At 36.2% G+C, this 17851-nt stretch overlaps 1 protein-coding gene across 3 annotated transcripts in view; it reads right to left on the reverse strand.

The window, feature by feature from the left end:
* ARMC4 (armadillo repeat containing 4) overlaps positions 1-17851 on the reverse strand; it is a 79029-nt gene that overhangs the window by 60822 nt on the left and 356 nt on the right. The window contains exons 1-10 of one of the 3 annotated variants that reach the window (XM_027648523.1): positions 17639-17706; positions 17182-17493; positions 15902-16059; positions 14352-14547; positions 13676-13782; positions 13088-13224; positions 11965-12078; positions 8971-9176; positions 7458-7589; positions 7106-7247 (exon numbers count right to left, since the gene is read on the reverse strand). In XM_027648523.1, the coding sequence (XP_027504324.1) occupies positions 7106-7247; positions 7458-7589; positions 8971-9176; positions 11965-12078; positions 13088-13224; positions 13676-13782; positions 14352-14547; positions 15902-16059; positions 17182-17405 (1416 nt within the window). In that variant the 5' untranslated portion in view covers positions 17406-17493; positions 17639-17706. Of the gene's footprint in view, positions 1-7105; positions 7248-7457; positions 7590-8970; positions 9177-11964; positions 12079-13087; positions 13225-13675; positions 13783-14351; positions 14548-15901; positions 16060-17181; positions 17494-17638; positions 17707-17851 lie in introns of those variants that run through there. The other 2 variants (XM_027648522.1, XM_027648524.1) reach the window with 2 other exon arrangements.

Raw genomic sequence — 17851 nt, forward strand, 5'->3', positions numbered from 1 at the left:
AATAGGAAAAACAAATATAGATGAAGACATGGCTGAAGCAGAGGCTTGCCTCTGAAATAACTGTGTGTATAGTGAGCTGTGATTAAATTGAGCCTAGTCAATGTGGAACACCTAGAAACAATGAAGAATATTGTTCTGTCTACTTAAAACTCTTTGTAGCTTTCAGACATAATTCTGTTCTAATTCTTTAGGAAAGATAATGATTTGATTATCTACTTTGTGAATATAAAGCCTGAAGTCACATTCAGACAGCTCTGGCAATTTATTATTATTTTAAAGGTACTATAGTTACACTGTCAAAACCATAGTTTATTAATTTAATTACCTGCTTTTAAAATAGAATACAATCCTGCAGAAAGAGGAGAATCAAACATCAGTTATTTTACATTCTTTTCCTCAGTCCTTAATGTTTGACATACCATCTCTTCTTTCTCATCTTTTATAGAATTTCACTTTTTGTTTGCTTTTTTGCCCTTTTATTTCTAAATTGTCTTTCATCTCATCAGCTATGAAACTCTTGGGAATGTGTGACCCTCTCAACATTAATTAAACCTCCACTACACAGAAGTTCATCAGAGTTGGTGTTAATGGTCAAAATTCAATTGGCTGTTATGAATTTTATATGTCTCTTGTGATGAGGAATGATTGTTTGTACAGTATTTTGAGGAGAGAGCTATTCGAGTGCTTCAGAGTTGCCAATTATAATAATAATTTGAGAGTTCACCATTTGCCAATATTTCCTACCTAGTAAATTTATCATAAAAGTATTTCTTTTTCCTGATCAGCACAATCTAGGTTGTTAGAAAATACATATCTTAACTATAATATGCAGTTTTCCTATATTTTTCTTTCTTTTTTTTTTCAGTAATCACATTCTTTACTGAATTTTAAAATAAAATCTTGGCTAATACTGGAAGATGAGAGCAAGAGACGTTCATGAACAGTAGAGAAGAGAGTGATATGAAGGCTGACAGGTTAGCCAAGGCTGACAGGTTAGCCTAACATGTGCCTAGAAACACTAGCAGGTGGTACATGATTCTGTCAGATACACTTGGTATTTTCTGAAAAATAACAGTCTACCACTTAGTCAAACTACAGGAGAATTTATTTTCATTTGAATAACCTTCAATTTACTCCATCAAATACTTTCATCATGGAAGGGGGAAGATTTATTGTTAGACATTCTACTAATAAGATCAGGTAAACTACCTGCAAAGTTGGTCAGTCCTGAAAAAAAAGTATTACACAGTGTCAAAAGTATTTTACATACAAAAGTATTTTACATACAAAAATATTTTACATGCACTTATATGTGCTTATTTTGTATTTAACAGCTAAAATATAATCTTATGCAAGTCTGACTAATATGATATTATAAAGAAAAACATGCTCTTATCCACAGATTGTGGAAAAAACAGCATGATGTGCAATATATGTTCTACACAGATTAGGTACTTTTACTCCTGCTATTAGATTCTGACATTTGCACTTATTACACATATAGGGCCAGATTTCAAGACTACAGACTTTGTACTTGCAGTTCTCTGTGCAGTTTGCTATTCAGGAACATCCATAAACACCAGAGGTATTTTTCTATGACTATCAAAAAAATGTTGAGCAGTATTACAATGTGCAAAATAAGCAAACAAATGTTTGGTACTTCAGCAGGTACATTGTAACACTAGCACTACTTTTTTTCTTGCCTTACTAAATTTGAAATTACTTTTTTGAAACTTTAAAGTTTCACTTTAAAGAATCAGTATTTGAAGACCCGTTTTATTCCTTAAGCTGGGATGTTCATGTCTTTTTTTGAGGTTTTGCATTTTGGAATAAAATAGAGTTACTTTTCTACTACTCCCAAAATACAATTGATTTCTTAACCCATTGCTCATGAAGCTGATTTAAATTTTTATAATGAGTATTAGTGTAACTTTTCATTTGCACAAGAAAGTAATAATTTTTTTGAAAGGTTGGATGTTTTTTATCACAACATTTTATGAGGAAGATATCTATTTTTCAGGTATCTAAAACCTTACACCTCAAGTACAACAAGTCTCATCTTAGACATAAACTGTGACTGACATTATATTAAGGCACAGTAGGGAAGTGTGCAAGCATCCAATTATTGACTGCCTCCTGCTTACCCTTGATACAGAAAAAAGTCACACTGCAAACCTTGCATACAGAGTGCAAAATAACTCCCCACACACATCCAACTGCAATTTAAATGTTCCAAAATATGCTCCCTGTTACTGTAATAGTTTAGATCCTCCTTGTCCACATTCCTGAACTTCAGGCATACATGGATTTCCTGTACCTTGGTTTGCCCCAAGTCCCTTAATCCCAACTTCCAGATGTTTCCATGTTTTTTCCTGGGAAATAAAACTACTCCATACAGTTTATCAACAATATCTACAAGAATCTCTGACTTGAGATCCTCTTAGCTCCTGGCAGAGTCTCCCTGCATCATTTCACTTTCTATTTGACTTTCTGCATTTTTAATCTGCACCTTTCTTCCCCAAGAATGTAGGACCCACCACTCCTTCCTGCAAACCAATACACAGTTGCATGTTGCTAACTGATAAATTTGAGCTTTCTGAGAAGAGAAAATAAACTGTGCCTGTGGTGCAGAGGCCACACTACACCCTCCTGGCTCAGGTCTGCCCATACTGTAAGGGGGAAGCAGAAGTGATGGGCAGTAGGTCTTGTCCAGCCAACAATCACTGCAATGCAGTGAAAAGAAAGAGAGAGAAAAACGAGAGAAGAAAAAGAATGGAGAGAAAGAAAAGAGGCAAAGGCCAGAAGGAATATTCCTGTACATTCCTGCCTCCCTGGTCTGTTTGACATCTTTATGTAAACCCACTACAGAGGGGCCTCCTGCCAGCTACAAAAATGTTGCTTGAACACAGCAGCCTTCCAAAGGTTCTGCCAAAATTCAGCTGTGGAGCAGCCCTGAATACACCCAGTGTATCCTGCAGGTTTTGTACCTTTTCCTTGTCCAGTGAATGAGATTTCATTGAGTCATGTGATAGATGTCCTTCCTTCCCAGCCATCCACTGCTATGCAGCGCCAGGGCACATGGGCACCTGGGAGCTGGTGCTCAATGCCACAGTCAGGGCACATCCTCTGTGGCTCCTGTGAAGTGCCATAGCATTTCCCCAGCTCCTGGACCTGACACAGGATAGGAAGAGACATCAGATTTGTCCACCTATGATTCCAAAGTAGAAAAGAAACACAATGCTGTTCTGGGAATGAGGTCTTTTGCACTGGAGTAATTACAAATAGATATGAATTTCATGGATATTTTATGTGAAGTGTGAGATTTGACTGGTTTCACCAGTGAATCCCTGAAATATAGCCAAAAGCAGAATGACTTTCCACATAGGAAACTGAAGGATGAATTCTGTAACTGCCATGGACCTGCAGAACTCTATCCAGAGCTAACCCTGGCATAGGTGTACACATAAATCACACCCTTACAAGGAACCAAGATCAAGCAGCACAAGGGCTTAAGGGATTAGAGACTTATTCTAGAGATGGGAGTTATTACTGGCACAGTCACCAGGTCCAATTAACCTCTCAACATCTCAGTTTTATCTCAAAAACTGGCAATAGCCAGTGCTCAACCGTGGGCAGCACAAAACCCAGCTCTCACCCTTTTTCTTTGTTCTTTTTTTTTCTTTTTTTTTTAGTGACCAGCCACAAAGAAGATTCTGCATTTCTACCTGATGTTCCCTGTTTCTAGTAAAACGATAATAAAAAAAGATGATCCCTTCATCCTATGCCTAAAATTTTTCTTAACATTTCCTCTAGAAATCCAATACTTCAGAAGCACAGATTTAATGTCAAATATAATGTCAAATCTGAAGTAGGCACTTCTGGGTGAATCACACTGTTACAAACACCAACAGAGCACTTCATTCCAGTTTCATCTACTCTGGCCCTAAAAGATACCTAACACAAGGTCATCACCAAGCTCACTGATCTATCTTCGCTGCTCGCTGCTAAGTCGATGGGGAGACATGGAGAGAACACACATGTTCTGTCTTCTGTTTCACAGCCCTGGGAAGCTTGAAGGTAGGACAAGCAGCCAGACCACAGAAGCAGCTGCTTCCCAGCGGAACAATTCCAACATGGATACTCTTTCCCAGAAAGGAAGGGGAGTGGAGAAGGGCAAAAAGTCAGAAGGGAATTTCCCCTGCACTGGAATTTTCTCTCCATGAAGAGGTATACAAGTACAGAGCCTACAGGCATAACACACAGGATCTAGTAAGTTTGCTTTATACAAAAAGCAATTGCCTTTTTAACATATAATGACAATCTAACATTGGTATAAAAACTAGGTATCTTTCAGGTTTTATGGAAGTTTTTTCTCTGCAAATCCATCTTTATAGAGTCTTGCTGAATTGTGATTCACATTTACTTTAGCAGACATTAAAAAATGGTTGCAGCTACAAATTATTATATCTTCCTGGTATCTCAAACACCTATCATTTAAGGCATTTTATTCATTTTTTCAGATGTGCAAACAAGGTATACAACCTTTGAAGATGCACAAGCCCTCTGAAATTTGTACTTCTATATAAATAGGCTTGTAGATACTTTAATAACACAGTCATAAATATATTTTCTCTTATGTTGCATCTGTCATGAACACTTGCCTACATGAACAACAAGAATGCCAAAAAATCTCCTAAGTCTGGCCAGAAGTGCAGTATTTATTCTTGAATTAAAACGAATTCCATGTGCAAGCTAAAGTAGCACTCCATCAATAAAACATTTCAACCACTGTCTGTGGTATGGCACTGAGGCATCTCTTTTCAGCTTTATCTGACCCCAGGGAGTTCTTGCTTTACGTAGCTAAGAATCAACACAGAATTATTTTAAGTATATCTTCAAATACTTTGTTTAATTTATACCTAATTTAAAGAACTATTTGGCGACTCGGGTGTGCATGAATACATGAACAAGAATACATCTGAATTTTTAGAACAAAACTTTTTCATATTATGGAATTTTGTATTATAAACTTCTTAACAGGTACTCGCAATTTGATCAGAAATGCTCCCCTTTCTTTTTCTAGTTCCAAAACATTTTGTAATTTTCCTTCTTGACAGCTGCTGGAACAAAAAAATTTCTGAAAGAGAGGTGCTTGAAAAATACATTTTTCTATTTGCCTTTATCAGTCTTCATTCAGAATGGTTTCATGCAAATGTAGATATGAATTTCAATACTGGATAAAGTCCAATACTAAAATCTAAACATGACTATATGAAGAACCTAGAGAGGAAAGAGAGTTTGAGAATTATGTAATCAGGAGACAAGAGCCTTGTCGGTAAAGAGGGTGGTACATAAATGGGCCAAAGAAAAGATTACTGTGAGTTCATCAACAGTAATTAATTTCAAATCTCCTCTCTAGGAGGACCTTGGGTGTTTACTAAAAAGCAGCATGGTTGTTTCTCTGAGTTCTCAGAAAGGCAAAAAGAGATGCTTCACACATAGACCAAAGCAAGTTATTAGCAAACTGAAAGATTTGAAAACAGTATCTTGAACTATAATTCCATGCAAAAAGGAAGATTCATGCAAAATCTATACATTATGTGTTCAGCATTAGGAATAGCTGAGCAAGTTACATGCTCAATGTTATACCAGATTACATTTGCAAAGTGTTATTTTACCACAGCCAAAATGACAAAAATATAGAGGTCCAACCTAGAAAAGATAATTTTAGAGAGATTTGTATTATCCATGTTTGTCTGTGTCTCTTTGGTTACAACCACTAGCAAGGCTCCATGTACACAAACTGAGAACAAGCAGTATGACTACTCTGAATACAGTTTAAAAGACTGAGTTACTCTTCTACAATGGTCAAAGGACTGGGAGGAGCCAAAGCTTTGCTTATTCCTCATAAACGTAGAATTGTAGAATTGTAGAATCATAAAATCATTAAGGTTGGAAAAGATCTTCAGGATCATCGAGTCCAACCTGTGACTGAACACCATCATGTCAACTAAACTATAGCACGAAGTGCCACATCCATTATTTCCTGAATACTTCTACAGATGGTGACTTCACCTCTTCCCTGGGCAGCCCATTGAATCAATTAACAATCCTTTTAGTGAAAGAATTCTTCCTGATGTCCAGCCTGAACCTCCCCTGGCACAGCTTGAGGCTATATCCTGTCATCCTGTCTCCAGTTGCCTGGGAGAAGTGACCGACCCCCACCTGGCTACAACCTCCTTTCAGGCAGGTTGTAGAGAGTGATGAGGTCTCCCCTGAGCCTCCTCTTCTCCAGGCTAAACACCCTCAGCTCCCTCAGCTGCTCCTCATAGGACTTACACTTTTTTTGCTTTACCAAATGGCAGCACCATCATTTTATCAGTCGGATGTGTGTGCTCTGTACTCAAAAAAATAAACAAGCCAGCGCTTTTATTAGTAACTTAACAGAACATAAATTCCACTACAAACTTGTAAAGGAATTTCTCCTGAGGGAAAAACATAATTAGAGTTTTCCAGAATAGTAGAGGGTTGCTGGGGTTTTGATGTGTTTCAGACATATTCAGAATTTTAACTGTGTATATTTATAGGTTCCAAAAGATTTTCACCAAGTCTGTGTAAAAACCTTTCTTTTTCGTTTGTTTTAGAGGATGCCTGTTTATCATACATTTTCTTGTCCACTAAAGCATCTATCCAGACACAAGACCATGTTAGAATTACTTCAGTCATGCATTAATCATAGTTGATGAAAGACTTTAGGCAACTATTCAGTTTTAATAAAAACTCTTGAAAGTTATTATCCACATAAAGAAATAGCTTGGAACATTTCATACAAAAAGCAAAACAGAAACCCAATAATTAATAAAGAGATTATACCATCTTAAGTTTTAAATAACACTGAACAGATGGTTTAATCTAAAGGTCTATATAAGCCAAAAATAGCAGATGAAAAAAAAAGTGCATGATAGGAAAGTCCACAGTTCCAGGATTGGAACATACTGCACAGCAGGGCTATTCTAAAATATATGGAAGGTAGAAAGGATAAGGAGCTGTGCCTCAACTATATCTTTTTTATTTTTTATAAAATTTATCAACACTTCCTAATTACCTTTACATATTTTGAAAGTTTCTGAATTCCCCAGTATTCAGGTGATAAATCAGTGGTTCCTTCCTGACGACGTATAGGTTGTTCATCCTCCTCAGCATCTGAGGAACTGTCACTAACATCTTCTAAACTGCTTGATGTTTTACTAAAAATAAATAAACAGAATCACCAATTTTAAACAGCTAGAAGCTAATAGGGACAAGCACATTTCAAACAGGTATTACAACAGTGCCTAATAAAAGAATTAGAAAAACACAACTGACATTACTGAACAGTAAATATGGTGATAATTACTGTAGATAGGGAAAATAAATTATTTTTTTTTAATAAAGAAAGAAAAATAAGTAACCCATACCTTCCTGGGGCTCGATTAATTTTAAGAGATTTAGGACTGGCACTGGATTTCTTTTTCATTTTTGAAGATACAGTACTACTTCTCCCTTCTTCTTCAGTATCTTTTTTTGAAGCCTTGTCACTAGATTCGGGTTTATTCAAAAAAATAAATAAATAAAAAAAAAACCAACAAAAAAACAGAAATCATTTTTTCCAGAACATTCTTCAGCAGATTGTGACTCAGAGAACTCCTGATTGTCCATGCATTAACAGTTTTGGATGGATTCTTCTTCAATGAATGTGTCTGGTTGCTTTTTGTACTCACATAAACAAATGAATTTACTATCCTCTGGCAAAGACTTTGAGTGCTTAGCTATGTGGTGTATGAAGAAGTCTCTCTCTGTTCTGAACTGATCTCACTGGCTCATTTTCATTTGATGCCCTTTATTCTTGTCCTAGAACAGACAGTGACTAAATGTTCCCTGTTTATCATCTCCAGTCATGATTTTCTGTATCTTTCTTCTTCTCTTCTAGTCATTATTTTCCAGGCAAAAGAGTTCTAGTCTGCCTAGTTCTTCCACACACTGACATGTTCCATAGCTTTGATCATGCTGAATACAATATATCTTGCTTTCCTTATATTCCAAAAGATTCCTAGGTCTAGTTGAGTACAATAACTGGTGCTTTTTTGTCCCTAACTTACAATATTATGAAAGCAAAATGTCTTTTCAAGCCTGGACTGGTCAGCCTGTCACAGTCACAACAATAAAAGAGAATACTACTCATGATTACAGTCCATTTCACTACATCTAGACTTTAACAGACTGGGGAAAAAGGTTAGCTCTTGCCCTGGGAAACCATTTTTTTTTTAATTGATGACTGTAAGTCAAATCCTAAATCTCTTAAAATGTTTCTTGCAACGTCAGATTGGAGGACTTGAGAAGATACTATTTTTTGTAGGATGGCAATCAAAGGTTTTTCTTCAGATATTCTTCTTCCTCCAGTGACATGAAATCAGGAAACATTAAATCAAAATAGAATTCTGATTTCAGAAGAAAAATCCAACAATATCCAATATATGTATACTCTATTTTGGGTGTTCAAGATTTGAGATAATCTCATTAGTGAATATTGTTGCTAAGCAGAGATAGAGAAGTGGCTCGTATAATATAAAATCATTAAAAATTGGTAGTAACAAGTAAGAGTCATTCTGATTTTCCATCATGAAAGTGTGGTTTAGATTAGATTTTTCTACTCTGTCGTGCTTTAAAAGGCATTTAAAACCAAAAATATGATGATAAACCAGTACTGAGTAGAATTACAAGACATTTCTCTGCCTTGCCGCAGAAATGATGTAACATTAAAGTTGTTGCATGAGAGAAAAAACATGAGAACCCTCTTCTTAGAAATTAACATGTAGTAAGTTTTTTTTCATTGCTCTTAAGACAATAATGCAGACTGTAACATGCAGTCCAACCACTAGCACACTTTAGAGAGACCTATAGGAAAATTCAATTATAAAGATAACTACTTATCTTTGGGAAGCAGAAAGCCCAGTATTTTTCCACTGCATAGTTGGTTGTAACTTCTTGCCAGTGGATCTTCTCCCTGCTGCAGAACTTTTCACTTTCTTTTCTGTAGAATCATAACGGTTCTGGGACTGGCCAGAAACCTCAGCATCAGCACCTTCCACGTACTGATAATTCTTCTCATATGCTGGTTCTTTAAAAAAACTATATTCCTAATAAAAGGAGACATGGTTTGTCAGTTATATTGCTATATGAATAATGCATATGAAGTTATAAGCACTTATAAGCACAATTCCAGGATTCTGTGCTTAAAAATTGTATGCATTATACGTAGAATTAGATTCTAAACACAAAGTTGTATTGTCTTTAAAAGAAAAAAAATTAATTTTGAAAGCAGCAGTTACCATGTGCAAATTAAAGTTTTTTAAATAAAGGAAGTAGCTAAACTTGGAACTTTCTGAACATACTTGAAAATTTGGTGTTGTTCAGTTTCTAATATGTCCAATAATTTGTGACACAAGCACTTTTATAGAACCTAATTCCAAATGAGTTTTAAGATCCAGGATTGCAAAATCAAGTCACTGTGTTTCCAGTGGATCATTTACATAAAATCCTTCTATAAAGGATTTACAAAAAATTCCCACAAAAAAAGTAATGAAGAAAATAGGCTATCATAAACTGCTAGACTTCAGTTCCAAGTAAATTCATTTGATATAGTTTAGAATTAATATAAACACATTCCTTTTCATTTTTTTCATGTTCCGTCTGTCAGGACAAAACACTGTTGAACAAGTCACATACAAGAATTGAGCTGAGTGGCACCTACCAATCCTTCAGCTGTCTGTGTCTAGTACCATGGCTGATCAAAAACATACAGAACAGAAAAGACTCTTGTCAACTCCTATTCTCCATTGGAACATATTCAATTTTTACAGGAGAGACAGCATACAATCGTTACTTATTATTATTATTATTGCAGCTGTCACTACCAGATAGGTGAAGACATTCCTTTATGTATCTGATTCAGGGCAGTTTTAAGGAGGCTGTCACAGTGTGGTCTGCTTTTGACCAGTCCCTGATGTGAATCGGCTGTTCCAGGCTTGCTGATCCAACTGTCCCATTCCACACTAACTCCTGCTAATTCTCTCATTCTGAAAATGTACTCCAGACAAGGCAATTTAGCACATGATAAACTAGATAAATCACAGGGAACTGGTGCTGTAGCTTGACCAGCTAAGCATACATTAAAAAGTATGTTTCCTACAGCACTATATACCAACAGAGAAATTCTGAATGTTAGCTTAAACAAGGTCAGGCAGATATTATAAAAGTTAATTGGCTTTTATGTGTATGTAACAACCTTTTTAAGGCTCTCCTCTCCTCAGAAAATAAGTCAAAACTACTCCCAGTCATATTTTACTTCATATAGGCAAACTTGGAAATATGGCTTTTCTCTGCTTTTGAGAGTTCTAAACCAGAGATTTTCTCTCAGGTACAAATGCTCTGCAGCTTTACAGCATTAACTTGTTTACATTCTAGTTTTAGAAAGGAGAAAGTACTAAACCAGCTTTTCATCATGGCAGGATGATATGCTATTCCTAAACCATTAAAGGGAATAATGTATACTCTTCTACATAAACATATTTACACAGCCAGGCACTACTCAGTGCGTGATTTATGTGATAACGGAAGGAAAACAGTATAAATTCTATTTATTTATTCTCATTTAATAAGTGTACACATTTCTTGAATAGTTACGTTATCTTTATAAGAGCAGAAAACCAGTAAAGAAAGAAATATTATCTCTGTTATCAACAGTATCATTATTCTACATTAACATTTAGGATTAGAAATGTAAAAATTATTAAAATATTCCCATGAACATCAAATTAAGCCAAATCACTGCAAACACATTAAACCAGTAATTATGTCTAAAACCATTCATATGTTATTCCATTTATAAGTGTAAACCAGTATGTAGGTATAACATTTAAAAACTTGCCTATAAGATAAATGAAAATTTTTTTAACTTATTGCTCTTTCAAACAGAACAACTCCCAGATTTAGTTCCATTACTGTAAGCTATTATATTTATGCGTACAAGTTGAAATGTTCTGTTCTTTCAGAACTGCCAAATACCTGTATCTCAGAAAAATAAATATCAGCCCTACATCACAAAAAATCATAACTAAAGGATAAGAAAATGTCTTAATCCCTTCCTTCTTTGAATAAATAAAGTTGCATATAAATAATCACGATAAATTTTATGGCAGGTTTTGGCCTGTAATTGATTTTACCACCAAGTTATTAATCTGTTATAACCACACTAGAAAACTAAAAAAAAAAAGAGTTTTTGTCAGGAATGATGAAACAACTAAAACTGTAGTGGCACTGTGTGGTTCTAGCTAATATAGAACTCTAAATTAAAGCCAAAACACTTGCATTTTATAGTGGCTGAAGCAAGACATAGTGTGTTAGCTGGATGTTTAACTCCCAACTCTGATATTTAAATCAGATAGTTCTCATAAAAAAAAGGGTCAAGCTATTATTTATCTTTAGGTTACAAAGCATGAAGATAAAAGTTTAAGTGGTTTTGATAACAGAAAAATATTGTCATAAAAAGTTGACCTTTCCCATAAGGATATCATATTTTTCTGCTTTAGTGTTTCCAGTGCTCCGTAGAGAACAATACCAGAAGACACAAAACATTTCAAGCAAAATTAGAGGCTGGCTTCACATGTAATTCAAACCCCACAGTAAGGTACGACAGAACAATACATGAATGGTGTTATTATTTGCTATTTACAAAAGAAATATATTTCACAGAACCTGAAACAAATCCAAAAAAAAAAAAAAAAAACATGCATTTCAGCCAATAAAATTCTTCATTTAATCATCTTTAATAAAGAACATAAACGTTCATCCAGGTTTATAATTTAATTCTTAACAATGTACACTTGCACAAAGTAGAAGATACACCCAGTATCAGTAAATACATACCTGTTTAGCCATATTTTCTACAAATCTAGGTGATCTCTCTCTTAAAAATGTGACTATATCTTTATACACATCACTTTTTCTTTCATAGTCAAGCTCTTTACCCTTTAGCAGACCCTTAAAAAAAGAATACATTTTAAATTATTAATAGCTTTGCCCTACACAGGTAATTTAATCTGCATCACAAAGTAGTGCTAAAGCACAAAGGTCATACTGTAATGAATTAGGTACAGAAGTCTCATGCTCAGCAGAGTCCATCAAATTTCACCAGTGCTTTGTAAAGATGTATGGATCATCTCCATGGATCCCTACATATGACGAAGATCTCACATGGAATTTTGCAGGCAATTATCAGTCAATTGTACCGTCTGTAGTTCCACTGAAAAGAATTTACGGCTTACGGCAAACAACCAACTAAATATGAGCTTCCAGTGCAGCATGGCAGACGTCTAAACGGATCAGAAAATTATGTGACCTGATTGACTGCGCTTTACAAGCTTCATTTATTAATAATGTGCCAAGTCAAAACTCCCCTGGATTTTTTAACTCTTAGGAAATCAATTTGTGGAGTTATGCCTCACGGACATCAGTCTGTCTTCAAAATGAATGTAAGAGCTCTGGTCACTGCTTAGCACACATAAGGGGCTAATATGCCTAAATAAAACCCATCTGAAAGGAAAAAGGTAACCAAAATGAAAAGGAGAAGAGATAAATAATTTCTAAAAAGCTTCCACTGACAGGAGAAAGAACTGCTTTATCATTTATAAAAAGACAAAAGCAAGCTCTATTAGCCACACACAACAATATCACACTTCAGATCAAGAGCAATGAGGCACTAAAGAGGCATCGAGTCCCCCAGTACCTGTAAACAGGAACACAGTGAAGAACTGCTTGAGTACATTTAAAGGCCAATCAAACACTGTTAGGAAAGAGTGCAGAATACACTCCTGGTATAAAACTTTTTGAAAAAGCACTCAAAACACACTTATTACTGTGGCTTCTTTTCTGTACCAAAACATGAGCTCTGCAGGTCTTAGAGCCCCAATACCACTACCCCAAACCTGACTGAGATTTGATTTTAGCACAAAAAAGTGATTACTGCCTGGTATCCTTTATTATTACTTACCCCATTTAAAAACACTCCTGCTGTGTTGCAAGTGATATACAAAGGATCAGTGTCATGTGGTTTGATGACTAAATAACAAATGTCTCCATGCACTTGTCTCCAGGGAGGAGCTCGGCATCCATTAGCAAACACGTAATCTGTAACCAATTAGCATTAGTGTTTTTATCCTGTTTAAAAGTATTTTTTAATAGATATGCTTGATGATTAATGTAACACGTATACAAATAAAATCCCCAAACAATTTGTTACTCTTAAGAATTCATACTGTTAGGTATTAATTGTGCAAAACTCTGTGACCCTTGGTCCAATCCAACCAAGAACCACAACTGTGTTTAGCACTTTTCAGGATCAGGGAGTCAGTTCACTTCCTCTACTTCCACTGAAGATATTCACATAACTGGGACTCTATTTCTGTATGTAAAGGTTGAAGAACACCATTGCATGTCAGAAAATACTTTTTATTTTACTTCATAACTTTATAGTAGAAATAAACTCTTTAAATGTGTTACTGAAATTAATCCAAAAAATTTCGCACAGAAATCAAGTACTTTAATAACAATCTATGTAAACATGAGATATGATCTAGACCTGATGTATATTCCAGTGATTCCAGTACTGTGTCTTCTCCTTTCCCAGAGAAATTCTTGAGAAGACTCACTTCACTGTTTACAGCAGCTGGATTAAGTCTAACACCTCTGCAAATAATAGAAAATAGTTTAAAATGTATTCATCAAAAGGATGCACTCAGAGAAATGAAGAGAATATTGCACGATTTTTTTATTTTACATTGAGTCTTACTAGTAGCAACAAAAATATAAAAACGGGTCATCTTTCATAGTGTTTCTTAATTTTTTCTATAGTTCAGTGAAATTTTCATTCCATACCTAATACAAAGTCCTCGTAACTATGAAACAGACTCAGTGTAATACTTAATACAGTTCCATGAAGAAATAAACAGTTCCTTGAAAATATTTGACTGTAACTTTGCTGTTTGTACAAATGACTTCAATTTGCTAACAAAATGCAAAACATATGCAATAAAAAACCACACTTGTGGGCACACACTTGCATACCCACACCTACAGAAAAATCATCATGAAAAATTGTTTTTTTCAATAACTTAGTGAATAGTGAAAGTTATTTCCATAAATTTCTTTATATCACACCAAAAACACATGCTGTGGGTTGAAACCAATCTGATTTAACAATAAAACAAAAAAATGCACTGGCTGAGATGCTTAGCTTCCATTTGAAATGCACTTACTGTGAAATCTGTTTCAAAGAACTATTAAGCAGTTGCAAATCCAGCTGATGAAGAAGAAGAATGATTTTCATTTTCGTCTCTGTTTCAGGGTCATAACCTCTTTTCACTTTGTCAAATAAATGCAAGATGGACGTATCTTCTCCTTCAACAGTCGCATATTCAGGGCCAAGAATTTTCACTATAGGATCTCTGTTAGCTGTAAACATGAAACAGAATCATGTAATGTGCAACTATGCTTAAAATGATTGGATGAGACAAACACCTTTTGTTTCAATTGCTGCATGATTTTCATGCTATTAATTTACAGTAAGAACTTTATAATGTTCATATTTATTCATCAAACATTACTGTCTGATTTATTCTTTCATATCCCTCTAATGCAATTTTAAATGTACTTTTAAGAACAAGATAACACTAAGAATAAAAAGAAATTTTTCTTAACAAACCAATTGCTTTTTACAGCAAATATTAAGATCAATTCAACCAAGGGGTGAATATTAAATAGTTCCCTTTATCAACAGTCCCCTTTCCCAAAAATATGCCTGGCTGATTCCCAAAACAGGAAATCAATGGGCTTAACTCACTGAAAATTGATCATTTTGGAAATATGATTTAGTGTAAAGAACATCTTTAAGCTTTTCTAGCAGCATTCCCAATGGCCCCATTACTTCCTCAGCTATGCCAGCTGTTCTTTTTGGTAAACAGTGACATAACTACATGTCAATGTATTTTACAAATCCATTTTGCTCTGTTGCTGCAAATGAAGTCCCATGCATCTCTGAATGGCTCTGCATGATTCACTGGTCATATTATTCTTCCCCAGTATTCATGGTTAACCACTGTCAGTGACAGGGCCCTGGATCAGATGGATCTGAAGCTTGATCCAGTATACGCATCTATATTTTAGTACTGCAGATGCAATTTCTACTAATATCACAATAGAATATCACTGATCTCTTCTACTTCCAGGTAGGAGGAGGATATCCAGTTTAGCATATCAACAGTCTTCTTGTCAGTTTGAAAATCTAGGTCTTGAAGATGACACAGCAGAACTGCTCAGACCTATATTTTAAACCCATTGTAAGAAGGAAGAATCTGGAAATGTTCATTGTGAACCTTGTACAGGTAAGAATGTCTTAAACATATAATTTTTTCTTGGCCATTTTTTAGGAGTGTAATATTTTAAAGGAATATTAAACTACATATGTAGGACAAACTATTATTAGCCTCAAAGAAGACTTTTTTTTTCAGAAATTTAAACCTACTGTCATCGCTGGGAAATTGCTCAGTATACACAAATTTGTATATAAGATTCAACAACGTTATTTTAACTTTATTCCAGATTTCTCTGTTATTAATTTCTGTGTAAACAAAACAAGAAATAGAAACTTCATTAAGGTCTGGATCAGCACCTTTATCCACCTTCATGAATTAGTACCTTCTCACATACTTAAAATGAAGGCATATATTTCTTTCTGCACATTTCACAAATTGCTGAAAACATTTTAAGAAAGAGGAAAGACTTAAAAAAAAAAAAAAAGAAAAGAAACCTTCGAGGCATGCTTGTGTTTCCTTTAACTTTTTTTCCATAGCAATTTGTAGCAAACGGGACAGCTGGTCAAAACTGCGAACTCTGAGAGTTGATGCCGAGAGAAGAAGCAATGGCTGGCCATCTCTGCTTGTGGCTTCAGACTGAACAGCTGCTTCACTAGAAGAATTAAATTATATCTTTCTAAAATAATAACTTTAATTGAGAAGAATCTTAAATGTTATTCGAGTTTTACATGATAAAGCATATACAATTTCTTTAAACAATACTTTTAAAAAACTTCCAAGGTAAACCAATTCATTCATTGCAAATCAGCAGGTGGATAGGCCCAAAGGAAGCTGTGACCCCATGGGAAGCCTGTACTAGAACAGGCTCCTGGCAGGACCTGTGGACCCACAGAGGGAGAAGCCTATGCTGGAGCAGGTTTGCTGGCACAATGTGTGACCCTATGGGAGACCCATGCTGGAGCAGAGGGTGTCTGAAGGACTGCACCGCATGAAAGGGATCCTTGCTGGAGCAGGTCATGAAGACCTGCAGCCCGTGGGAAGGACTCATGTTGCAGAAGTTTGGGAAGGACTGTTCTGTGGGGGGGACCCCAGACTGGAGCAGGGGAAGAAGGAAGGAGCATCAGGGAAAAATGTGTAATGAACTGATCGCAATCCTTATCCCCCATCCCCCTGTGCCACTCAGGAATGAGGAGATAGAGAAAATTAGAAGTGAGGTTGAGCTTGAGAACAGGTAGGTGTGGGAGGAAGAGGGAAGGTTTTATTTCTCATTATCCTACTCTGACTTTTAATTGGTAGTAAATTTAATTTCCGCGAGTCAAGTCCGGTTTGCCAAAGACAGTGACTGGTGAGTGATCTCTCCCCATCCTTATCTCAACCCATGAGCCTTTTGTTGTTTCTTTCTCCCCTGTCTAGTGTAGAAGAGGGAGTGACAGAGCAGCTTGCTGGGCACCTGGCAACCAAACAAGGGCAACTCAGCACATGGGAGTCACTCCTAACACAAAGATGGTTAATCACAGTTAGACATATGTTGTGACAAGTCTTAGGAATAGACAGTTCAAGTTTTAAGAATCACTAACTTACCAGGTCTGCATCACAAGTGAGACAGAATAGTCTCAAACTCAAAAAGAAACGCTTCAAATTTTAGCTCAAAATTTTCAATATACATCAATAAAAATCTCACCCATAGCCACTAAGGCTTGCTTTATGCTAAGTGAGCACAATTTTGCTTCATAGTTCACCTTCTGCATTTGAAAACACACTGCAATTCACTTACTTGATCACATAACCCTTTCCAAATACTGAAGAGTCCAACTGAGTTTTCCACTCAAGGGGCTCTCTGAAGACAAACGCTGCTTCCTCGGGATGTTTAGTGCTGAATTCCTCTGCAAACTTAATAATCTGATTTAAAAGAGATTCGTTCAAAGGGGTGATTTCGAGCGTGCCGGTTCCAGAGCCAGCAGCAGTCCACTGAGCCGCCCTCTCCAATGCCGCTCCCATGGTCTTGGACACTTATCACAGGAGTCCACCTTGGCAAAGAGACACCACCAGAGAATGGCAAAACTGAGCTCTCAAATGGTAAATGCCGCTGTAATTTGAAACAAACATATCCAGTAATTATTAGATTCATTTAACTCGTTAAAATCCCCGAAGTGGGGAAGGGGGACTTGAAGAAGCCAACTCGCAAATTTTAAAGAAATAGGGAAGTCAGGTGCAAGCCCAGTTTATTTCACCTTAATTAATTCCGGGTGCTATGGAAATGCTGGGAGCAGAGAGCAGAAGGCCCCTGTTGAGGCTGTAACAAAAGGTTTCCCCCCCGTTAAAACCCCCTGTGCAGGCAGACAGACCCAAGCCCACCATGACCCCCCGGCACTGTCTCTGAACGGCGGAAAGGAGGGTGTGGGACCACCCCGACCAGCCTGGAGAGCCCGAGGGCCGCCGCAGTG

The sequence above is a fragment of the Corapipo altera genome, unplaced genomic scaffold, assembly GCF_003945725.1.
Source record: "Corapipo altera isolate COAL_440 unplaced genomic scaffold, ASM394572v1 47, whole genome shotgun sequence".
Lineage (NCBI taxonomy): Eukaryota > Metazoa > Chordata > Aves > Passeriformes > Pipridae > Corapipo > Corapipo altera.